Here is a 25,507-nt window from a genome sequence, read left to right as displayed (position 1 = left end):
CGGTCAAAATGGATTTTCATCAAGTCTTATTCCTAGACCCTACTACTTGTAATCAGAAATGCACCAATGAACAAGACCTGACGATTATTTTACACACGTGAGGCCTCATCCGAACAACACACTAATTAATTCATATTCAGTCAATAGGCCCGCCGATAGTCTGATACTGTACGTTTAATTTTAAGAATTTCAGAAAGAAAATGAGCGACAGGAACCGAAACCAGCTTCCGAACAATCTGCCACAGTTGCAGAACCTCATCAAACGGGACCCACAGTCGTATATTGAGGAGGTTGGTAAACCATTGTCCATCATCCATGACAACCATCATGACTTTCACATGCTGTCTGTCATGTCTATTATTAATTTACAGTACAAGCCAACCCCCGGAACTGTGGGGTTCGTCGTCCACGGCAGACGAATCCCGCAGTTCTGGGGGTACCATGTAACATGGTAAGGCATAACATTAGAGGCTGAGCATGCTGAGTAATAGTGTCACAATCAAATGTGTTTCTTAAACATAGCCATGATAATTAAATTTTAGGTTTAGGCTACAGTACTAGGCCTAGGCCTACATCATCTGATAATAGGCGCCACCGTCAGGTCCTGCCATCCCTACTACTTTTAGTACCACTAACTACTTTATCAATTAGGATGTGAATTTGACATACGGCCAAGGCCCAATAGTAGTAGCAGCCTGATAATGATTATTCATTTGGGGAAGAGCTCCATAAGATATAGGCCTACCTGTACACAGACATTGCTAAGGTGACTTATTTTTCTCCCACACTTTGCCTTTTACAAGAGGTAGTTTGAGGCATTTACTTCGAAAATACCAACTGCATGGTTCCTAAAATGATTTGCTGCCATTACCTTCTGAAATGACTCATGCTTCCCTGCCAGCTGACTTACGTGTAGGAAATATGAGACTGCAATTGTCAAACTTTGCCCACATTTTGACTTTTTTGTACATTGTACAGTTGCCAAAACTAACGTGTTTTATTAAGACAGATCTCTTTGTGTAATGCCACCTGACTGACACAAATGTAATTTTTTTTGCTTATTTCTATGATGGTTATCTTTATCATTCTTTGGACCATTCCAGTTTCTTCAGCAGTATCGCCACTATGAGTCCAACTTGCAGATTTTCCAGCTGAAACCGACACAACACTCCAAGAACCTGGCTGAGCTTGTCATGTTCTTCTGCCAGGTACCAGAACCCCCAGCAATAGCTCCCTCACACTCACATGTATCAATACACCCATTGTTACACAGGTGTAACTATTGTGTGAAAGGCCAAAATTTAAAAGAATGTGTGGTCAAGGTTTTAAAAAGAGGGAACCGTTTTTTTTCCTTTTTGGCAGATGGATCCTCTGGACTCTTTTGCTGGTCGGACTTAAAAGATTACTTGTAGCATTTTGTTGTCAACCCAAATAGCAAACTCTTCTAAGGACATCCAACAGCCAACTGACTTTGCTTTGGCTCCCAAACCAGTTATCTTTTCAGGGAGTGTAAAGTCAGTTTCCTGTATGTTTACCTTGGTGGGTGATGGGATAAACCTGTTACAATTTTCAATGTATTTTGCACACCATATATCTGTAGATGCGGAACATGTGTTGAAATTGAACTTGGCTGCTGTAGACACTAGACAGCCTGTCATTGTAGTAGATACCACTTTCTGATGGAAGGCCTCATTTTTGCGAAAAAATGAAGTAACCGTGAGAAGTATCGTACAAACAACTTTTACAAATGACTTTTAACTCAGCATTTGTAGTGGTTGACTTAATAATGTTGCATAAACAATGTTACCCAAAAGTAATCTCAGCATTCTCACAACATATGCCAGTCCACCATGGAAAAATCTTAGTTTCAAGTTTAGTACTAAAAGTTTTTTGTGGTCTTTTGTGTACTAATGGTACACATTTAGGTGGCACAGTGTTACCCGAAGGAGCTAGCTGGGTATCCACAGCAGCTGATAGACCTGCTGCGGAGGCATAGCACAGTCTTGGACCCAGACATGAGGATGGTAAAATGGAATCACATCAAATTAATCTCAATTATTAAATTTCAAATTTACTTCCATTTCAGTCCAAATTATTGCAGTTTGAACTGAAATAAATGCAAAGAAATGTCAGATGAAGCCTCGACTTAGACCATGTCCAAGTCAACTGGCCATAGTCACGAGTGGTATATGCCCCCATGGGAAGTGGCTTAAGCTGGTAGCCAGTGGCTTTCATAGTGGCTCATGTTATTTCCAGACCGTAACTTTTACACTCAGCCTTGTAACCAGCTTTGAACCAGTTTTCTAAAATACTCAGGCAAAATTTCACTTTGTGGTAAATTTTGCTTTGATGATATCGGCTTTGTGCAGGAACAAAAGAGGATGCTGTTTTACTTGGAAATGACTTCCCTTTGGTGAGAATTAACCACTTACATGCACAGTGTGCTTGGGGCTTACGCACAACTAAGTTTTGTTGCACTGTACGGTCTTCATGTGGGCCCTCGGCACATAGTCATACACTAGTCCAATTGAAAAACTTCTCACCAACCTGTTTCTTCTTGTCAGAGCAAATTTGAGAAAAGACTCGGTTTACTATCCTTATTTCTCCTCTCTTCACCCTGAAGACATTTTGCAAGGGGTTGATCTTACTGCGCAACAAAGGACTGATTGAGCCCACAAGCCTCCTGGAGCTGTTCTTTGAGCTCCTTCGCTGTCAGGACAAACTCCTCAGGAAGATGCTGTACCATCACCTGGTCAATGACATCAAGAGGATCAACAAGAAACACCAAGACAACCGAGTCAATACGGTGAGTCTCCATCTCTGGACAACAAAATCCTGTAACTGAGCTTCAGAGCTTGGTAGGGTACGTAGAGTTCTCGACAAATGAGAATAGGTGATGATTTATAGTAAAGAGATTGATTTATTCGCATCTACACACACAAAAAAAAACCAACAGTCGGTGACCAGTCAATCCAAGTTTTGTGGATGCCTATATATGAATTCCTAAAAGGCTTCCCCAAGTTGTCACACTGACTAGGGTAGCAATAAGGCAGAGCAGTTGTCGCCCATGTATCTCTGCTGTGATTTTGCTGCACAGTTTTAGGAAATTTGTGCCTGTCAAATCACAGTTCACACCGTATTCGGCGAGTCTGCCTCAGCTGTAAACTTCAAACTTTGTATTTATTATTACAGAAAAAATTGAAATAGTGGCAACATGCAGTACACGAAGATATATCTGTTGAATGCTGAAAACCTCTTTTTGGTTATGAATGTATCGGCAACACTGAGTTGATAGGTTGTCGTATGTATAGCTTATATTATGCATATGTTGGACATATTCTTAGACAAGGAAGACAAAACAACTTATTTAAACTGTTTAATTTTGTCCAATGAATTTCAATAGTTTTTGTCTTAAACACTTCCTCCATTTCGTTGGTTTGGGTCCTTTCTGATAACAGACTCTTCAGAATTTCATGTACACCATGCTGAGGGACAGCAACGCAGTTGCTGGGAAGATGTCGTTGGATGTCATGATAGAACTGTATAAGAAAAACATCTGGTAGGTACTTGACAATTCTGTGTTTCCAACTTCAGAAAACATTTCCCTTGATGTTCTTGCAATGAACTCTTTCTAATTGATATTTGACTGTTTTTATTCTGTTTTAACTTTGAACTGCTCCAGAATGAAAACTATTTTGCTGTCTCATGTGTTTGGCCCAATCTTTTCTATATTTACAATGTATATAAGAGATGCCCAGCACTAAAGTGTCCTTAACAGTAAGTAAGAATGGCATTGAGACACCAGACAGCCCCAAGGCTGGAAATGATGTTCTCTCTTAATGATGTGTTCAAGCAGTGGGTGAAGCCAGTTATAAACTATCCCTTAGGGTCTGCGTATAACCCTTGCCCTGAACTGGTTTTGTACAATGTAGGCGAGACGCCAAGACTGTCAATGTCATCGTCGCAGCTTGCTTCTCCAAAATAACCAAGGTAAGAGGTTTTTCTTATTTTTAAGGTAAACATTGATTTTGAAACTCATGTGAAAGATGAACTTGACCGTTGGCTATTTGGAGTTTATAAAGTGTTTTGCGCATAGTTAAATTCATAACAAAAATTAGTCAGGCGTCGTGGTTAATCCACTTTTCTGTGGAATAGATTCTTGTGGCGGCACTGAAATTCTTCTTGGGCTCAGACGCAGAGGAGGATGGAGACAGTAGTAGCAGTGACTCAGATGTAAGTGAAGTCAATTTTCTAAAATATTCACCAATGGCTGTTACTGGAAAGAAAGCTTAAATGGTATATCGCTATCCGCCTGGACTTGAAGTGCACCCCCAAGCAGCAAAAGAAAGGCAGAAGGTTGTAAGTTTTCCCAGCGGGTTCTTGCACGCGTTCTGCGTGTACGCAAAGACCATACATTGAGGAATAAATTTATTACGCGTACTCAGCGTGCTCCGCGTCAAACTCGCCATTGATCCCCTTATGAACGCATACCTATGTGGTGAGTACTAAAAAAACCCACGCCCTCTTTTGTTTCGCTCAGAGTGGATTAGGTAGAGCTGTTGTTGATCTCATCTTAGCTGTACGTGGAATTTTGGAGTGAAGTTCAAATCAAAGGCAAATGTCACATTGAAATCCTTTTACTATCAGCACGTGATTTCCTTCTCCTTTTGCTCAATGTATGAAATGGCTGTTAACAGAACAAAGGGAAATCTCAAAATGCAAAGTTCAAATAGTCACCCGTACCTTAACACTGTCATGCTGTATTGTGCCAGGATGACGCACCCACTCAGAGAACGTTACTGATGGCCCAGCGCGTCAACAAGAAAACCAGGAAAAGACAACGGAAGACTGAGATGGCCCTGAAACTCCTCAAGGTTTGTACAAACTCCTGATGCAATTGTTGATACAGATTAAAAATGAACTGATTTTTGTGTTGAGAAAACATTTCATTGATTCATTTCAGCAATGTGTTTAGTAAAGCATGTCAAAAACACCTATATTAAACAGATTAATGAAACCGAGTCCAACTTCATGGAGCTGATTAGCAGAAAATATTGTACAGCGGTTTCATCAGCTGAGCATGAAATGATGCAAACCAGCTACAAGCAGTATACAGAAGGCATTTTTGGTTGGTAATCTGTTCTTGCTGTTAAAGCCAAATTTCATGGTTGCTCAGCAAATTTTTGTGAAAGCATTAATTTTATTTGTTGACCCTGTCATCATTAGCAAAAGTACTACTGCTAGATCTGACATTGCTATGTCTTTGCACATTGACGATTGCACAGAAAACTGAAACAATTTATGCCTTCTTGGGTGCTACTCTCGATATTCGGGATGCAAGAAAATGCTGCATGTGCATTACTCTCAGATCACATCGCGCAAAACAGAAAAACGGTCACCATTCTGCCATCTTAAAGATGACCATGTAATGCAAGAGTAACTTCTGGTCTAATCAAGAGCATGTTCTCCCTTACCCAAGAGTTCATACTCCTGCTCTTCATGAATTCAGGGGTGTACCGATGTTAACACAAGTGACACATTCAAATGCTGCCTCGGTGTCTGACAGAAAGGCTCAGTGATGACTCTTGGGTGTTGGTTTTTTTTCCCAGAAAGAAAAGAAGAAAAAGAAGCCTGTGCCCTTCAACTTCTCAGCCTTGCATCTTATTCATGATCCTCAAAGTAAGTTCATCAGACAAAACGGTTTGAAAAGAGACTAAAAGGAGCGTGTTGAAACTATCATTACTGTGGATATATTGAGTGGAGTATGACTCATTTCCAGCTTGGAACAAGTGCCTAGCTGCTCAAATGCGACTCACTTTAAACATAACAGCCCCTTTGTTGACAATCAAGGCAACAGCAATCCACTATCGCCACCTACCCTGTCAACCTCCGACCACGCCGCCTCTTTAAATTTCCCTCCCTTCTGATCCCCTTGCAGATGTTGCGGAGAAGCTCTTCAAGCAGCTAGAATCCTCAAACGAGAGGTTTGAGGTCAAGCTGATGATGATAAACCTGGTGTCCCGATTGGTGGGAATCCATGAGCTCTTCCTCTTCAACTTCTACCCTTTCCTGCAACGGTTCGTCCAGCCACATCAGAGAGGTAGCGTTCTTGATGCACAGACTCATATGTCAGATGGACTTATTTTTTCTTCGTTATTACAGACCTTTCTTGACTAAAAAAACCCCCCTGGAAAGAGTCCATGTACTTGTCAAACAAACTTTTCAGAGTATGCTTTGAAGATGGAATTTGCAGTAATTTAAAGCTTGTGCTCCTGCTGAAATTTATTGTACGATGCATTTTTTTGCATCGGGGAGAAGTTAAGTTTATATTGCGTGGTTTGTCCTCTGGCATTTTGTAAACACTACATACTCAGCTTTGTGTGAATGTAAATGAAAAAACTTGCCTTCAGACAAACTCCCAGTATAGGATTCCTATTTATTTTGCTGTAACAGTCACAGACAGTCAAAAATGCTTTTCACTTGATTTGCTGCGACACATAGACATGCAGGCGTCATTTGACTGATTTTTTACATCAGTGCATCTTGGCATTGGAGGGTTAAAGGTTTCTTGTTAAAACAGAGGCACTATTAATCCCATTGGTTCAGGCTTGTCAACTTGAATTTATCATTTGTTTTTTTCCTGAATCCTATCTCAGAGGTCACAAAGATCCTTCTGTGTGCTGCCCAGTCCACACATCAGCTTGTGCCTCCCGATATCGTAGAGACCATGGTCAGGACCATCGTCAATAACTTTGTCACAGAGAGAAACTCCAGCGAAGTGATGGCTGTTGGGTAAGCCATATGAATTGACATCGTGCTCCTTCAATTGTGAATAATTCTTATGATTATGGTACAAATTTGCTTTCCAGCAGACCTCTGGAACAGTGCAACAATATCAGTGATTCATGGCATGCATGTGCTGAGTGTGGGGCACCCACAGCTGAAGGAATACACCTGATTGACTGTCAAGTGCTCTTAACTAAAGCTGATAAATGACAATGTTTTTTTTTTTTACCATTACAGTGACAGTGTGTGTGGAAAATGCTTAATGTGCCAATCCAGTAACATTGGTAAACTGTCAAAAAGGGGACTAGGTGAATGCAACTTTAGGCTGCATTAACGTCATCTTCCCCCTGGAAAAATGTTTTTCTTCATTACCAAATTTCATTTCAGGAAACTGAGGTTTGAGTTTGTGGGTAATTCCAGAAATTAGCAGTCCCAAAGTGTGACATTTTTGTGTCCCTGTTACATCTGACTTTTGCTATTTGACATGGAAATATCACCAGAATTGTTTTCAAACCATTACTATTTGTTTGGCAGGTAATTTGCATTAATTCATCAATCTTGGAAATTAGAAAATGTGTTCTGAACTTACAAAATCCTATATCAGATGTGACAGGGACACCAAAAAAAGGGACCCCTAATTTCTGGGATTACCCTTGTATGAAAATGTTCTTGTGTTTCCTTTGTATTCTCACTATGACTTCTACGTTAGGCTTTGCATTTTGAAATCATTTATATTTGTACCCATTTGTAGTCTGAATGCGGTGCGTGAGATCTGCAGCCGTTGCCCGCTGGCGATGGGTCAGGACTTGCTGCAGGACCTGGTGCAGTACAAGAGTTACCGCAACAAGGCCGTGGTGTCAGCAGCGAGGTCCCTCATATCGCTCTTCAGGGGCATCAACCCGGAGATGCTGCACAAGAAAGACAGGGTGAGTTCAAGAGGTGCCGACAGGGTTTTTGTTCAGTTGTCCCTAATTCTGTAACGGTGGTAAAACTTCGTTGTAAATTGTTGGATTTGTAGAAGTCAACACTAATGGCAGAGTAGACTGTGTTACTATAAAGTGAGCAGGGCTGTTGGTTATCCTGTGCGTTGCTCAGTGCAGTAAAATCCACCGACGAGTTTTGTTGTGTTTTGTTTTAGTCAACAGTATTATCAGTTCAGCTGTTTTGGATTTTGTTGCATTCTGGAGCGTTCGTATTTCAGTTGTGTTGGGTTTAAATTTTGTTGCATGTAACGTGGCGCCAAGAGAAATCCTAATGTTGTTTAAAGCAGAGAAAAGTCCTGGAGGACTTTGCAGCTGCGTGAAGTTTCATTGATGATGCAAGTAATATCGTAAACAGGAAAGCTAAAAAGCAAACTATTAATTTTGCAAGAAGATCTTGCTTGAAAAGCAGGCAATATCAGGAGAAATCTCCTTACATGTAGACCGGTGTCAGCGTGCTTTTTAGACGTGCTTCAAATTAGTAGAGCTAGATTTTATGCTTTTAGTTGGCTTGACTTTTCTTCTGACTCGTTGCAAGTGAGAATGAAATTTTGCCCCCTGTGCCAAAAATAAAAGATTCTGTAATTTTTTTGTTTCATCTTTCATCACAGGGTAAGCCGACTGCGCACAGCACGGAAATCAGAGCCAAAGAGTACGGTGAGCTAGTGGCTCAGGACTTCATCCCTGGGGCAGAGGTACTGAAAGATGAGACTGCAGAGGGAGGTCAGTCCTAAACCTGAGGCAGTGCCCCTCGCATAGTCAAGTTGTCATCCTATTCATTGTTAGATTTTTCTAATTTCAGAATTCCAAAACAAGATACAGAAGTAATAAGATTGAGGACATTGCTAGGAAATCATCATTTTATTTCTCTTGAATTTTCTTCATTCTGAATATCTATAACACATTCTGCACCTGTACTCACTTAAATCTCTCAAAATTATATATCAAAGATTTGCAGCGTGTTTATTCGTTCATGATTAAAGAATCCTTAAATTAGGATTAGAGGTCCAGTTTTATTTAAGTCAAGGAGAATGCACAATTTTGCTTCTGCACCGTGGCAGTTTTTTTGCAGAGAACATGCCATCAGAATCTTAGGTAACAGTGCTTATCTACATTGCAGTTTTCTCGCTGTGCTTGCTTTTAACCAGGGTTTTGTTGATATTGGTATCAAGTCAGTACAGTGCAAAACTGTCATACCTGTAGAGCAGTAATTATAGTCCAATCTGTAGATAGTCTTTTGTTTTCAAATTTGCAGACAATGAAGAGTCGGATGAGAGCGATTCTGATGACAGTGAGGGCAGCTGGCACGATATCATTCATTCCAGCGATGAGGAAGAAGTAGGAGAAGCCAAGAAAGACAATCCGGCTGAGAACTTAACTGCTGAGGAAAAGAAAGCCCGAGCCGCAGCCATCAGTCAGACCAGACTGCTCACGCAGCAAGACTTCCAGGTAATTACAACATCTGATAGTCTTGTAATGACAGGGGAAGGGAAGGTGAAGGGATAGGTGGAGGGATACATGGGTGCTTGTCTTGCTGATCAAAATGGTTCTCAATGTTTGGTTGCTCATTTGAGTGAGCCAGTTGGTTTTTCAATAAGGCTAGGTCATTCCAGAACAGTGCACTTTATGTTACACCAGTTCAAACATGTTCAGTGTTTTTTTTTAATACAGTACTTTTTTTCGCTGGGAAAGAAAAAAGTGGGCAATTTTTTGAGGTTATTTTATGACCTCTCTGAGGGGTTAGGCTAAAATTTGGGGCTTTTTGCATACTTTGGGGAGGAAGTGAAACAGTCGCCCAAAATAATCTTTCTATTTCAAAAATTTCAAAATAGTCACCCCTTTCTTATCAAGGAGGAGGGGGATGACCCCTGTTGGACCCCCCTTCTGGATCTGCCAGTGACTATTTAAGGAGAGGCTGTTAGAGGATCCAGGCATGTTCCAACAAGCCTTGGCACTTTGAGTTTGCCGTAGTGGTCAGAACTGCAATTTTCAATTATTTCAACTCGTTGCTAGGATATCAAAGTGCATCAGCTCTCCAAGCAACTGGAGGCAACCAAAAGCAAGAGGGGGACAAAGAGGAAACATGTGGAACTAGAGCAGGAAACCAGGTAATGAATAAGTCCCTTCAAAACGTTCACTCTGCCAGGGATTGCGAGATGGAGGCCATGGTTAAACCATTTTGTTTGATCCTTTCCCTGTATTTGCGCACCAAGTGGAACAAAAATGTCTTTCATGGGTGAGATTCAGAGATGATGAAAAATCCTTAAAACTTCCAGCAGAGTGGATGTAACGGTGGCAACATTGAAATACTGTGACTTAGGGGCATTTAATGGCTAATGAGGCATGAGTAATTTCCCGTGTGGCTATGACTACTTCAACCTTGCATTTGGGGATTTTTTTGTGCTAAGGGAAAAAAGTAGCCGAATTGGACTGATTTACATTGTCTAAATATCCTTCATTTTGTGATCGAAAATTCCTCAAAAAATAGCTCAGAACAGAGACCTGCTTGCTTTAGGTCAAACAGTCAGGTCTTCAAAAGGCAAATAATCCAATATCATCTGATTTGGAACACATCTTTTTATCCATTTTTTCCTTGATCCACCCAGTGCTGAGCTGCTGTCACTCAGTAGAATTGAGGGAATCAACAGTAGGCCAAGACATGACAAGGAAGCGAGATTAGCTACGGTTATGGTAAGAAATGAAGCTCCACCTCCCTTAAATAATTCTAGCCCTGTCCACCCAACCAAAACTTGGAGTCCAAAGGGGACCTTCTATCTGCAAGCAGAAGTACCCCCTCATTGGTTTGAGAAGAGCTGTATTGGTCTGAAGTGTTCATTTTGTTGGTAGCGATGAGTCTGCAACACTTGTGTTCATAGTCGTTCGTGAACCAGCGATGCTCAGTCACTACCAAAGGAGAATTGCGCCCTCTCTTGGTTCAGCTCAAGGTTCATAGATTGCAAGAAACTGATGGTTTGAAGGTTAAGTCCCAATCCCACACCAGTATTCTGTACCTAGACTGCGTGATACATTGAAAATGGAGTGCTGTCTCGCAGTGGTTTTGTGTTCAAAGGTCACAAGATCTTGTAGTTTCCTTTGGGAATGGGTAAAATTACCCAGTGGACTTGTAGTGCGTTTGTCATTGGGTAGGACACCTCAAGATCATCTTTTAGTTAAACTTGTGTTTGAAGTGGCAGCTCAGAACTGTGTACTCCTATCAACAGTCTTGGAAGACTTTATTGGTTTGATGAGCAGGAGTAACATTGTTGACACTTCAACATGCTCATTATTTAAGCAACAGAAATGAAACGGTAGTTCTCTGCATGTCAGTGCTACTCTCTACTTTTCTATTGTTCCTTTCATGTCCTATATAACAATTAGGGGCACAGTTTTCACAGCTGTGTTGTACACACTCAAAGAAACCTTGAAAATGCATGGGATAAGAAGTGCTAATTTAAAGGTCTCTGTGAATATTATTGTAAGGCAAAAACTGCACTAGTTCAACAAAAAATTTCATGGTGGCCATCAAAAATGCTGCAGACTGGTCAGCATAAATCTCTAAAGATGGTATTGAAAAATGTCAACCATGGATTACTGTGCAGGCCGGGCGGGAGGGAAGGAACAAGTACGGGTCCAAGAAGGGGCGGATGAACCCCAATGCCAGCACCACCAACAAGGAGAAGCTGAGGAAGAAGCCCTTCATGATGGTCAAGCAGAAACATGGCTTCAAAACCAAGACTAAACGGTCCTTCCGTGACAAGCAGGTACTTCAGCTGGCCATTCCTATTGACTGGAGAGTTTAGTCTGGTGCATTGACGAGTTGTTGCTGGTTGGTCAAACTTAACCGAGGAGCAATTTTGCAGTAGTCTGATTATTTATGTAGCCAAGAAGTGGAAGGCCAACCAGGCTTTGCCTAACATATCCTTCACCTTTAAGCAACCTCGCTCGATGAAACACTAATTTTGATGCAGGTGCTAACTTTAATTTTGAACTCGTTTTTCTTTCTGTCCAGATTGCCCTCAGAAATATTCTCTTGAAGAAACAGAAACGACGTTGAGGTCCACACATTCGCTCAAGCCACGGGGAGGCAAGACCTTGATGTATCCCGTTTATAAAAATCTCAAATGACTAAGTGCCATAAATCTAATGGGTCACTACACATTGGATTGTACATCTTTAGATCTGTTATGAGGCCACAGCCCATAGGCCAGTGCTGCCACTTTCTACACATAACAGGCCTGTGTACCAATGATGTTACACTCTATTTACACCTGCACTTTCCTAAGCAGCCAGTGGGACCTACAGCTCACTGAACACCATAGAAAAAGCACACACGCCAAAAAAGTGGGGCATCATCAGTACCTGGTAACCTTGACACTTCCTGTCAGGAGAATTCATTGGAAGATTTTATTTTCACTTCGTGTCTCCATTTTGTTTTGTTTATAAAACCCAAGGTTTTCTTACAACATGCAACTATCACATTCCCCACTGCAAAATGATGAAAGTCAAATATTTTACAGTATACGCATTTTAATGCATATATTTATTTCAAAAACAAAGTTTCAATGGTGATTATCAAACAAATATAATAGGATACATTTCAGGCCTGATATTTTCTTTTCCCTAAACTCACAGGTACTTTTGTCGGCCTGATTTTCCGTGAAGCACGCAATGCTAAAAACAGAAAACTGACCCCAACACTGAATGAAATAAATTGTCTTAGAAACACATGAATTGTTTGGGGAAACAATGAAGTGCATACAGGCATTTGAAAATTGTTGGCCAAACTTTGGCTGGCACATTGTGACGTCGTGTTGCACAGTTACCTTCAACAAGGGCGTCTGGAGATCACACTTTACAAAAACCTTGCATGGTTCATATACTTTAACTCCATAAATTACAACATATTGGTTGTATTTTGTGGTACAGGGTTTTATATTGGCCCACATGGCCACCTGTTAATAGGCAGTGTCCAAATGTAACACATGCACCGATGGAAAGCCGCAGTCTAGTACCCGCAGTCACTTATCATACATACCTGTGATACTCCAGCCACAGGTGACTGATTTCGATCACAACCTTCAGTGCTCCCAGCAAATGAGGGTTTAATATTTCAATTTCACTTTGCCATTTGAAAGATTTTTTAATGACAATTGAAAATTTGGTTGTCTTTCAACCACATCCTTTCGTTTTAGTCATTTTTGTGCTCTTTCTTTTTCAGGGTGGATTGAAAAAGACATTTTTTTTTATTTCAATCATAACTATAACTTTTTATAAAAATTTCACTGGCCATGAAATTGAGTCATACCATTTGATAGCCATTGCTTCAAAAAGCAGAGTTACATTGTTTCAAAGAGCATTAATTCGAAAGTAATTTATTTTTCAGTTTTAAAGCGCCTTTCTTTAGTGCCCATTTTGTGCCCTTCGCGTCTGTATGTGCAAGTTGAAACGACAAATGAAATGGGTACCCGAATGCAGAAGGGAGCCCAAAAATACCCTTATTTTGTTATTTATACAAAAATTTAAATAATATCCTAAATAGAAAAGAACAAAATGTAATTAACAGAATCAACATTTGTCTTCAGGTGAAGTTCTCACTGATCATGTAAAATTGGAGAAATTTTAAGGGACCCACTCTCTGAAAATGTGCACAATTTATTCTGTGTCAGTCCGCCATTCTGTACGTAGTCTGACTTCATGTACATATTGCAAAGACCACTCTAAGAAAAGTCTTATGGAACAACTCACAAAAATTACGAGCCTAGATGCAAACACAGCATGTCAATTCTGTCCAGGTTTCACAAGCTCAGGTCTAAAAACATTCATTTTTTGGGAGTAGATTCTGAGAAAGAGAACAGGACATCTGGAGGACACGGAGAAGGCTTGTGGTTTGCGATACTAAAAACTATTAAACCATGATGCTGGTTACACCTCATGCACATGTGCAACTGTTTCACTGACCACCATTCACGGCTTGCGGGAATAAAGATGAACTCATGCACCACAAGTACCCATATCTAGACAATCAAGGCTAGCTGAGGTAGATTAGGACAGACTTACTCTTCCACCACAGGTGTACGAGAATATAATTGATCTGATAGTCACCGGTACACTACTCTCAGACATCTACTGTACATGTACAATGATGACAGTTGAAAGATAACATTTAATGAACTGCACTGTCAATATGTAGGGGGTGTAACCAAAACAGCACAACAGTATTTTGGAGACAAGACGGCACAACAGTACTGGGCCCTCCGTGTTGACTGATTTCTAGCTAGTTCTCTTCACTTTGAACGAGGAGGTTGAATCAGCCAAGACTTCGGCTGTATCCGAAATGGGTTTTCAGAGCTACGGCTATGTCTGTTGTGAGGCTGTCTTCAGGTATTTTCAACCGATGTTGACCTAGACCTAACGCTAGACACAAGATTCTGACAGAGCCCTAGGAAGCGGTTACTCCCCACTTCCTACGTGAACCATGTTGTAGTAATATAATCCGAGGAGATGACATTATGAATGGCACACCAGTGCACACACTCTTATACTGGACAGGTGCATCTTGTATGTCACAACATCCGAGGGCAAGTTAAAACGACAATTACAGTTAACTACAGTTTGACCAATGTCGCCCAAATGAAGGATGGTTTTTTTACCATCTAGTTGACCATTCGGAACCAGGCCCTCGGGCATGGTCGCATCACTGGTTATTAATAGCCAGTTTTGCTTGTCAGTCCAGTGCGAATTATACCCATAAAAATAAAGTTACAAGATATCATTGACCATTAACACTAAGAAAGTTGCAGCTCTACTTCAGTTGAGTGTGACTGTTATGCACGTGCAAGTTGTTAAAAAGCAACTCGTCAGCGATGGAGTTATAGGTTACACCCTAACTTGCCCCTGTTGGTTAACCCTCAAAGAGCCTGGTTATTTTGGCCCATGGGGGGGGCATTCTGCCCCCCACGGAATTCAGCGATTATTTTGAAACTTGGCATACATGTAAAGACGCTCCTTATCATTACAAATGTGAAGTTTGTAATCAATCAGACATGATTTTATTATGATCATTTGAAGTGTTTAAGGCTACGTGTGTGCCAGCCCACATGCATTGAGCACTGCAGTAGAAAAGGTATACAGTTTTGGCCGTCCTGTCTCAGAAATGTGTGCGCAGCGCAAGAATGATATGTTCAATTTTCACAAAATTGGTGACAAAATTACCACAAAGAGTTACTCTAGAAGCTCCCAAAGGCCCAGCTCCTGAAAAAAAAAAGCACTGTGGCGATATCGGAAAAAATGTTGAGGGGATTCTGCCCCCCCCCAGCTCTTTTTGGGTTAAAGCAGCCTGTGACGTATGCATACCATCTGCCCATGAGTGTGACTGAAATTAGAGGAAAATTGGGGGATGTACCCTTGCAGAAATGGTTTCTGTGTCCTGGTCAGCGGGTTGGTCTATGTGTATGCAACCAGTCCTCTACCATGATTCTTAGAACACAGTCAACAGAGCAAAAACGCCGTAGAGAAGAGCACAGGGGTAGGCTACCAGGAGCTGTTGGGAGTCCATAGCAAGCTCCGTCACAAAAAGCTTGGAGGCTGAGAGGCTACACCAACCAATTGTAACCAAGGTTGCTATCGTGCCGACGAGACTCCTGCAAGAAATGAAGCAATGGGTGAATCTGAAGTCACTGAGAACGGCTCAGCTTCCAAAAACCTTAAACTCCTATGGCATTTTGAAAGATCCACATTTTCCAATTAATATTTAGGATTAGCTTATTGTCACAGTACATAAAGTTCACTGAATTGTGCTAAGGTGCACTTTGCATGTCGGGGTAGTTCAAATCATTTACTGTTCTTCCTTGGATATTGAGTGCCTTAGACATGATTATTAGCTGTTTATATTGTGGAAGCATTTGTAAGAGTCCACAGCAATGGCAATGTGTACCGACTGTACCCTGCACAACTTTTGACCAGTCGGCTGGTTATGTCAGGACCTTCTGCATGGAGTACATTGGAGGGTACAGAACCTTATCAGCAAGGATTCCAAATGGAGAGAGAAGTGGACGGTGAGATGTTTAGAGATTTGCCATAAAGAGATTGGTTTGACATTCTGTGGAGTGTGCGGTTGCAAGATTCCCTATGCTTTTATTACAGCATTAGATTACTATAAGCTTGTACTTCGAAGGCCTATATTTCTATAATTTGAAGGATGCTGCAAAGTAAGGGTGAAGATCAGCTCTAATGTCGCCCATCACGGGAACTTACTCTAATGGGAAAACGATGGCCAGGCAATTGAGGAGTACCATGGGGAGGAGGCAGTAACCAAGGACACTGACGATGCAACCGACGGCGACACCTGTCAAGCTCATCAAGTTCAGCAGCATCCACATGGCCAGGCATCCCAGCCCACCGATGCCATAAATGTACCCAAATTGGACTTTGCCGGCCTGTGTTAGACACACACATTTCAATTCAATTACCTCAACTGATACTGTTAATTACGTGGGTATTATGATTGGCATTTGGGATGAACTGCAAAATATTGGGATTTATTACTGGGTTATGAACTCACACATCTTTGATATTTCCTGGTTTGTCACTTGATTTTGCCCACATTAATTCCATGAAGTATTCTATAATGTTAAGGATTGTGAAAGTTATTAATCTGGTTGACACTACCACAGACACTGAAATCACTGATGACTTTGAGGCATCTGCAATGTATGCTTAAGCACAGAGGAAAAGTAGGCTCAGTCTTACTCCACTTGCATTCAGCAAGCACCTTTCCTAAATTCTCTTAAATCCAGCACTGTGCAATAATAACAGCACCTTCTTTGTACTTAAATAACTTCAGACATACACCCATGTAAAGTCAAAATACTACCAAACTAAGCGCTGGATGTGGTAGGATTATGGCCACTAGGAATTCTGCTTGTGTTTCTCTCACCAGTAATAGAGTACCACCAAATGCCAGAGCAAACACCAGGGGTCCAGCTAAGTCGCTGTCGTGAATAGCTGCCGGATCTGTGTCCCTCAGTGGGTTCAGTACAGTAAGTGTCTGTTCAAGAAACATTGAATACTTATTTGGATATTTTGAGATCTGGTGATTTGGAACTTCACTGAGGTACTCTAGAAGAAACTGCCCGACCAACTCTCAAGAGGGTATACATACCAATCTGTGAGCACTTACAGCACAGGTTGTGCACAACCATTTTTAATTGAATGTACACAATTAATTTCAAACTGAATGTGCACGACTAATTTTCAACTGAATGTGCACAGCTACTTTTCAACTAAATGTGCACGACTAATTTTCAAATGAATGTGCACAAGAAATTTTCACCTGAATGAGCACAGAGGTGTATTTTCTGTGGCAGAGATACACCCTGTATGAGTAAGTGCAATGCCAAAAATGATGCAGAAGGGTTATTCAATAATTTGTGCATTTTTACCATTGAGAGCTCTGTCCTGCCATATAGTCCATACTATTTGAGCAAACCTTTGATACTGATCAGTCAATCTCACAACTTAAACCCGGATACTTTCACATGGCATTGTTTGTCATGTAAAGAGAAGCACTTGTTAGTACACAATCTGGACATTTGTTGTTTGTAATACAGCAACACCATTCTCATTCTCTACTGTGGTAGCATCTTGAACTTATAGATTTCATATTCTGGCTTTTGGAAATGTGCAAGAGAATCAAACTGAACTGACATGAGGAAACTGTACTCACCTTTTGGTAGATGTGTTCAAAATTTATTCCAAGTTCTGGAAAGACAGAAAGGAAGAAATTATTTTGATATCTGAATCAGTGTTATAAATTATGTAATCAAAAATACCAATGACAATTGCATTCCCATTGCAAAGTGTTACAGAAAAAATAGATTAGATTAGTTAGAGTTATGGCCAGCAGAAAAACCTACTTAAACAAAATAAGTCCAATTAACCCAAACCCTACATCAAAGAAAAATGATCAAACCACTGTATAGATAAGAAGTTACTTTTTCAGTATTTCATTTTCACAAGCCAGGTTTTCAGGCCAAATTTCAACTTATAATTGCATTTCTTCAACAGCGGAAAAAAGCAAAACCAAGGAATTTGAATATCTCACAAAACAAGATTGACAGCAAAGACTAGAAAAGGTCAGCCACTCGGTAGACTGGTGGCTTGACTTGATGAAGAAGATTCATACAAATTGAGACTTGGTACCTTTTTCATGCCACATTTTCAGCATGTGGTATGTTTTGCAACTCTCAGTACAAAGTTTTAAAAGTCCTGAATTTTTACATTAGCTCTCTAACCAGCCAAATTTCTCGCATTTACCTTCAAGGAGAGGTGGCTCATCATCAAAGCTGTCTGTATATCCACTTGACCCTGCAGGAACTGGTTCAGGGGTCATGATGTCTCCTGTATAGGGTGTCTGGGGGCCCATCATACCAGGATGTGCCCCATATCCTTGCTGACTGTAGTCGTACCCATATGATCTGATGGGAGAAACCAAAGTAGAAAATTTACTGCTTAACATTTTTACGAAATGCTTTTAGTGTACCTTAACTGAAAGTAACTTATGACTTGACATATTTGAGAAGCAACATATGGTATCTTATCCACTCTCCTTCGACAGACTTGACTCAGTTGCTTGTAGCAGATGGTCTGAGATGTAAATAAACGCAAATTTTTGTACCTGACAAATTCCAAGGTAAAGTGGAATTCTCAACTTTGGCATACTTTCCCAAGGCTTTTCATCTTTGGTGCTGCCAAGTAAACTTTAGGACTACTAACTTAATGATTGTTTCACTCCTCATTATGAAACAAGAGTAATGCATAACAAAAAACATAGTGATCAGTGAAAGTATATGCTTGGGAATAACAGAAAAATTAAACTGACTCATTTTGTAATTTGACATTTTTTATGAGATCAAACCATAGCACAGTGACATGGGTAGGCTGCAAGAAGTGATGAACATCTCCTCACCTATGCCCTGTTTTTCTTTGATTGTGGAGGAATACTAACAAATGTTTTACGGTTCTGTTCCTCCACGGACCAAGCGACTCCACGGACCAAGTGACCACATTTATTTATAGCTATTGAAACTTTTGGACAATGGAAATTACAATGTCAAAGAATTAAAAATAAAATATGTTATAGTTAGTCTGGGCTGGGTAACTAGTGCTTTGCTCATTGATTTAGCAATAATCTGATAATACTGCAAGGAATCAAAAGGTAACATAAATATGAGATGCAATTTGTAGATTCCTGAATTAGTTATTTGAACTAGAAATACTGTTATATTACTATGAGCATGCTTGGTCATGTTAGTATAGGTCTCATTTTCTTAGGTCCCAGAATTTGGGAAAAAGAAAAAACTTCTTGTAACGTGCTTGACTGTATAGTTGCTAGGTCCCTAATTTTGCCACCTATTGTCTAGACAGGTTGGTTTTCACAATAAGTGGAAAAAATAAGGGACCTACCAACTATTCACGGACATGACTTTGCATGACCTCGGGTCAGTGTGAGGTGAAAACAAATGCATTTTATGTTGCTTTGCGTGGCAAAAGTGCTTTCACCTCGGGTTGATTTCACCACGCTGGCTGGAAGTCATGCACAAGTTGCATCCTCCTATCGGTCATTATACGGTCAAGCCAGCTCAATAGCAGAATACCTCGCTACCCCGCATGATCAATCTCATAGCCAGGTACAGATCAACGTGTCACACTCTTCTCAAAGGATCTTCACCTTGTACCCACGTAACCAGTCATTCCAGGGTCATTTTTTTTGTGGAGTAGGGCCTATTCTGCAGTTAGGCCTATTCCATCAAGCACATTCTCTGGTTATGCAGCCACAACCAAACCCTCTAATGAGTGTCTGCTCCAGAAAATACCCCCTACAAGTGCAACCTCCCCCCTCCCCCCAGACTTGTGGGGTCCATCATCCACCACGCTCCATGGGACGACGGACCCCCCCCCCCGCCCTTGCTGGGACAGGCGTAAATGCCATGACAGGTCCACGCGTGCCATAGCTAACTTAAACATGTTGACAACAATGACATATGTTGTGTTCCAAACCATTGCACCAAAGGGATAAGTGGAACATGGCAAGATGGTTTTGGGTCTTCCTGGTGCTCACCCCTCCTGTTGCCACTGCTGCTGCTGCTGAGGCGGCTGCCCGCCGCCCATATCGTATCCTTGTTGGTCCTCGTACTGCGTCTGAAAAAATCCCTGCTGGTCAAGACCTTGCCCCGACCCGTAGCCTGCCATTTCTCCTGCAAGGCAATTTTTCGCTTCGAATTTGGCCGACTAATAACACTGCCTTGCAGCTTAATGTTACGTTTGAAATTATTCACGATAACTGCAAGATAGTGTTGGAAAATATCGAGAATTTGTAAACTTTACTTCATCTGCTGGATGGATCTAGGAATCATGTTTTGATCTTTCAGTGAACAACTTGTGGCTGGTATCCTGCGCTTTAATTCAGTTGTAATTCCCATGACTTGGACACCAACACGATGCACGGATTGACACGTTTATATCACCCTCTAACTGCCCCAAAATTTAACTGCACGAAGCGAATGGGCGTGTTCGTGGGATGTTGGGACTAATAGAAAGGTTCTATTTCCTGAGAATTTTCAGTGAATTTGCAACTTGAGCCATCTTTTTACTAAGGGGAAAATTTTTGAAAAGCAAAAGAGATGCTAGTTCTTGATTACTAATAGCAAATGTACATCGCTAATGAGCTGCACCTCTCAGTGTTGGAGCAGACCAGTATGCTGCTGGCAGACTCGTATAAAGACTAACACTAACTCAAAGACAGTACGTCGTAATTTTTTAGGTAGCTAGAGATGCTTTAGATTTACCCAGAATGCCAGCATCTTCCGTCATGTCTCTTCTAGTCGGGTCGAAAAGCAGGTAGGACCGAGGAGTTGACTGTGCCTGAAAATCCACGAATTTCGACATGTTTTGAAGATACATCCCTCATTTAGAATTAGCCAGGGTATCAAATAAGGAAGCAAAGATCAGAAAGGAATTATTATTTTAAATATAAACCCACAAGGTGCTTGAAAAACGTATTTGTTTTCATCGTCATGATCGTTGAACATGCAAGGGAGTTCCTGTACCGATAGTCCTGTATCATCAAGGAATTCCTCCTGATATGGGTTTGAATTAGTAAAGTTGCAGAAGACACGATTAAACCATGGAAGTGAATATGTCACGCGCACAATTAGGCCTAACGCGCGTGACCATAGGCAGGACAACAGGCCTAGTCGCAAGGCATGTACCAAGTCCCTGCTAGTAATTTTGTATTGTCAAATCGCATGTTTGATTGGTTTTCACATGGAGTCACAGTAGGCCCAGGCCCAGTAATACTAATAGTATTACGGTAAAGTGGGTGTTCATTATACCATTAGTACCCTGTTCCTATAAGGAAAACGAAGTCCACTTTTTAAACTAACTGACATTCAGACCTTGAGGATCAGAGGATCCATCCCTTAATCCTAGTCAGTACTTTAGGCCGTAGTTTTGGTCAATTTTGACAATGAAATGACAAAGAGGACATCATCGGCAACTTATTTAGGTAAGTTGTTTCAAAAATGTAGACTTTGTTTCTTTATAAAATGGAAAATATAGCAGCCTGCGAGGCGGCAACCACTAAAGCTTTGTACAATGTGGCCGCAGCCACAGCGTGTAATTCAGATGCAGCCTCGACCTCTGCTGCATGCTGGATCAGTACTCAATAGCGGCAGCCATCCCCATCAAATACTGATTTCACTTTACAGAGCTACAGCACCGTGACCCTCTCTGAGAAAACCTTCCTTTTTTACCTGGACTTACAACCTCTAGCCCAGGTTGCACATCGTCTACATTGTATTGCAACTAACGTCCAGGGTATAAATGTCCTCCTACAATGCAAAACCTTTTTCAACGTTTTTTTCTCACAGCTCAAATGATCATTCACAAGTGCCTCGTATCCCAAATTCCATAAATGCTGTGTTGAAATTACTAAATATGCCCGCAGACAACGTATTTTGCAGGACATTTTATGAAGCTCCAAGCTTTCCGTTATTCGTGAATGACCTTTTTCAGATACAATTCACTTATGAGCCACATTTGAGCTGACTTCGCCAGGTAAAAATGAGAAAAAAGCGTTGAAAAATATTTGGACATGATGCAAACAGATGGCCAAGTGGTCTTTCTTCAGTGGATTTGTGCAGACTTTTGCAGTTTTACATTATGTTTTTCAGATCAGGTTCCCCTGAGTCCATTTATTTATAATGGTTTATTATTCTGGTAGTAAATACACGTATCCCAAAAAGGCACCAAACATTTTAAAAAGGACGTAAAAAAGATACAAAAACAGAGATCACGGTTCCTTCCTTTATTTCCATTGAAACAAATACATCAGTGAGTGGGACCTTCAGATTTTTAGATCTTTTGACTTGGTGGATGGATTTTGCCAATAAGGTGTAAGTTTATTAGTGAACTTGAACTCAGTGTAATAACTGATTAACATTGTCATTAGAGTATTTTGAAAAAAAATTTCCATTCGTTGCACTACACCTCCTGGTTCAAACTGACGTCACTTGTCATTGCTCTGTACAAGTCATGATGGTTAGAATATCTGGTATGGACATCACTAATTTTCCCTCGCAGTAGCTTTTAGCCATTAGAAAGGGATAGCATGTTTTAAAAAGTCAAATTTAGTGGTAGAAATATTGAACCATTTATTTACCATGTTTACAGAGAAAACACACAGAATTTTTCACAGAAGTCTCCGGGTATGTGCACAGGGTGTCAAGTGATGTCCTAATATGGAACTTTTGCTGTCGTGATAATTGTGCATGTCTCTGAGTCCAGAAAGAATTAAGTTAAATTAACTTATTTTCCTAAACTTGTGGTAACCTACTCTTCATACGCTGTGGAATTTCATATTCTTCCTGCATGCAGATTCAGTCATGAAGACGATACTGTCGAGTAGATTCGTTCAACTCCCAGAAAATGGTAGGTGACATGCTTACTGTTGACTTTAGTCCAACTAAGTTACATACGGTCTTACAAGCTGCACAATGTACCAACAAGTGCTAATGGATTTGGGGTAGTTAGGGTAAATGTTTGGACGAATCTTGAGATGTGTAGTGGTCTTTGGTTTTGCTGTTTTGGTCAAGAAGACAAACTAACTTCACATTCCACTCGAACCTCTCACCGTAGAAGAGTAAAGCTGGGTCGGGTTCATAACAATCTTTGTACATTATTGCTTGACTTCTAACTTGCCCCGTTTTTATTATTTCTTTTCAGTGGACGTGTCCATCAAGGCCCGGCAGGTCACCGTGAAGGGACCACGGGGCTCGCTGACCCGTAGCTTCAAGCACCTCAACGTGGAACTCAAGCGGGTCAGCAAGAAGAAGATCCGGGTCAACAAGTGGTTTGGGTCCCGCAAGGAGCTATCCTGCGTCCGCACCGTCTGCACGCATATCGAGAATATGATCAAGGGAGTCACACTGGTAAGACCTTGGTAGGCCCTCCAGTACTGTTCCCTCACTGGCTTAATTAATTGATGTGCTTATTTGGTTGTTGCTGTCTGCTGCATTGAAAACTGCTTTGTTGAAATAAAGTCTTCCTTTCAGAAGGCAAAAGAGAACAGCCAAAGCCTACCCTTTACCAAAAATTCTTTGACGGAAACTTTCCAAGAATAACAATGTGGGAAGAACAGAAAGACTGATGATATGTATTGTAAAAACTCTTTTTCTGTTTGCGTTTTTATTGTCACATGACTAAAAAATGCGTGAGGAAAAATCAGTTGTTACAATAATCAAAATAATAAGTAAAAGGTAAGAGTTAATTTCTTTTGTTTAAATCATAAACTTGCAGGCTGTCTTCAAACAACTTCCGATTGTCAGATTTCTATGAGTGTGCAACACAAAACGGTATTGGAGAGCTTAACATGGGATGAAAAACATTGCTCTACAAAATTACAGAGTTCAGAGAACTTTATTTATTGATGAATTTTAACGGATTTAGGAAATATGCCAGTGAAACTTGCAGGGGGGCCAGGGTCAGGTAAAAATTGTTTTTTCAATATTTGTTGGAACCTTATGTTCCTCTTCTTGTCTTTATCTCAGGGCTTCAAATACAAGATGCGTTGCGTCTACGCCCATTTCCCTATCAACTGCGCCATCCAGGAGGAAAACAAGCTGCTGGAGGTGCGCAACTTCTTGGGCGAGAAGTTTGTGCGGCGTGTCTACATGAAGGAAGGCGTGAAGGTCTCCGCGTCCGCCAAGGTCAAGGACGAGCTAATTCTAGAGGGCAATGACATTGAGCTTGTCTCACAGTCAGGTGGGTGACTCGCCCTTACCCGTTAGGCTGCATTGGAATCCGGTATTTGTCCGGGTGTGTGGATTGAGTTTTTGCCATTGACTTGCAGCACTAAGAGGAATGTAGAAAACAACCAGCGACAACAGTGCTCTTATTGTTCACTGGGCTAATTATCCAGAGTTGCTAATTTGTTAACCTCCAGAGTATGTAGAGCATTTCTTGTTGGAGTAAAGTATGATTTCAGTTTAGATGAGCTGTTCTCGTATTGAGGTGCACGGTAGTAGAGTTTTTAGTATTACGTATGTTCCAAGAGTTCTCCAATGGGAACGGCATTGTGTTTGCACAAAAACAGGTGGCAGTCCTGTTACACTGGTCCAAGTACATGTGTATTCACTTGAGAACTTAAGGGTCGAGTTCGGGCAGGCTGTTCTTGACTTGGGTTTCCTGTTCTCGCACTTGAACAGTGGGAACACGACCCAAGAACACTTCTTGGAACAGGATCACACACCACCTCCTTGTCAGGGTTTTACAGGAATACAAAGCCCGAGAAAATGGGAAGTTTCTGTAACGCAGAAAGTATGATCCTTTTTAAATAGAAAAGAATGCAGCTCGGTTATCCAAACATTAACTGGAACATTTCTGAACCTCATTCTGATGTTACGTTATCCTGCTGAGTGTGGCATAGACTCAGCAGAAACACAGTGTGAAGTCTGCTGAATCTAGTGTACTCCTGCAAAGGTCTTCTATGGGCAGCTTCAGATCAGTATTATGGAATATCCTACACTTGTTTCCTTGTTTGTGTCAACTAACCAAGTAAAAATAACCAAGGGATGCTGTTGTTACACTTCATTGGAATTACACGTAGCTTGGGACTTGAATTCACACTGGATGTTTTATGATGGTCTTGTGACTGTCTATAAAGGTCTTGACTACAACTGTAAATTTAAAAGGTTGCTACTAAATAAACAGCATCACTTTCACTGATATTTGTTTTTCTACAGCTGCCCTGGTGCAACAGTCCACAACAGTCAGGAACAAGGACATCAGAAAGTTCCTGGATGGCATCTACGTCTCAGAAAAGACCACCGTCGAAGAACCATTGTAAACATGCTCCCCCCCCTCCCGGAAAGGAAGAGCTTAACCCAGATTGGAATTCGGCCCATTTAGGAATGTATTACTGCAGATCCACGGCGCTTCATCCTCGGTGAGGGAACATAACCTCTGGCTGTGAGTGGAACATTTTGACCTTGCATGGACATTTTCAAGCGCTCATTAGTTGCAATTTGGGTTTTCAAGACAATCTCGAGCACTTTGCGTCAGATGAAAACTGCTATAAATTGACAAAGGGATTAAGGTATTTTGCCCCTCTGAGAATAAACCAATCACAGGAGGAGTGTAATTGTTGGTTTTGATTTATTTTTATTAGCCCCCCCCCCCGGTGG

The 25,507-nt window shown here is 41.0% G+C and overlaps 3 protein-coding genes across 4 annotated transcripts; 2 read left to right on the top strand and 1 right to left on the bottom strand.

The window, feature by feature from the left end:
- The first annotated feature begins 94 nt into the window (after positions 1 to 94).
- sdad1 (SDA1 domain containing 1) lies at positions 95 to 13,141 on the top strand. Its single transcript, XM_022244661.2, has 18 exons — positions 95 to 290; positions 1,104 to 1,208; positions 1,926 to 2,024; positions 2,624 to 2,806; positions 3,459 to 3,559; positions 3,933 to 3,990; positions 4,156 to 4,233; positions 4,773 to 4,874; positions 5,610 to 5,679; positions 5,939 to 6,100; positions 6,657 to 6,792; positions 7,538 to 7,712; positions 8,378 to 8,489; positions 9,022 to 9,215; positions 9,780 to 9,874; positions 10,373 to 10,457; positions 11,366 to 11,527; positions 11,776 to 13,141. Exons 1-18 carry the CDS (start codon positions 201 to 203, stop codon positions 11,818 to 11,820), a joined length of 2,052 nt encoding a protein of 683 aa, XP_022100353.2. The 5' UTR covers positions 95 to 200; the 3' UTR covers positions 11,821 to 13,141.
- LOC147799969 (protein YIPF5-like) lies at positions 12,276 to 20,214 on the bottom strand. 2 transcript variants are annotated; one of them, XM_087133478.1, is made up of 7 exons: positions 20,151 to 20,189; positions 19,885 to 20,020; positions 18,081 to 18,241; positions 17,491 to 17,525; positions 16,702 to 16,812; positions 16,020 to 16,201; positions 12,276 to 15,406 (listed from the first exon to the last, which is right to left on the bottom strand). In XM_087133478.1, exons 2-7 carry the CDS (start codon positions 20,013 to 20,015, stop codon positions 15,244 to 15,246), a joined length of 783 nt encoding a protein of 260 aa, XP_086989604.1. In that variant the 5' UTR covers positions 20,016 to 20,020; positions 20,151 to 20,189; the 3' UTR covers positions 12,276 to 15,243. The 2 variants fall into 2 exon arrangements, with proteins under 2 accessions (XP_086989604.1, XP_086989603.1); XM_087133477.1 differs by having other exon boundaries at positions 19,885 to 20,214.
- A 370-nt stretch (positions 20,215 to 20,584) lies between these two features.
- On the top strand, positions 20,585 to 25,464 carry LOC147799968 (large ribosomal subunit protein uL6-like). The gene is made up of 5 exons (XM_087129711.1): positions 20,585 to 20,663; positions 22,701 to 22,754; positions 23,049 to 23,254; positions 23,873 to 24,086; positions 25,067 to 25,464. Exons 2-5 carry the CDS (start codon positions 22,709 to 22,711, stop codon positions 25,168 to 25,170), a joined length of 570 nt encoding a protein of 189 aa, XP_086985837.1. The 5' UTR covers positions 20,585 to 20,663; positions 22,701 to 22,708; the 3' UTR covers positions 25,171 to 25,464.
- Positions 25,465 to 25,507: the final 43 nt, after the last annotated feature.

The sequence above is a fragment of the Acanthaster planci genome, linkage group LG02, assembly GCF_054643075.1.
Source record: "Acanthaster planci isolate LZ-2023a linkage group LG02, COTS_SCS, whole genome shotgun sequence".
Lineage (NCBI taxonomy): Eukaryota > Metazoa > Echinodermata > Asteroidea > Valvatida > Acanthasteridae > Acanthaster > Acanthaster planci.
This window is presented reverse-complemented; position numbering and strand designations above follow the sequence as displayed.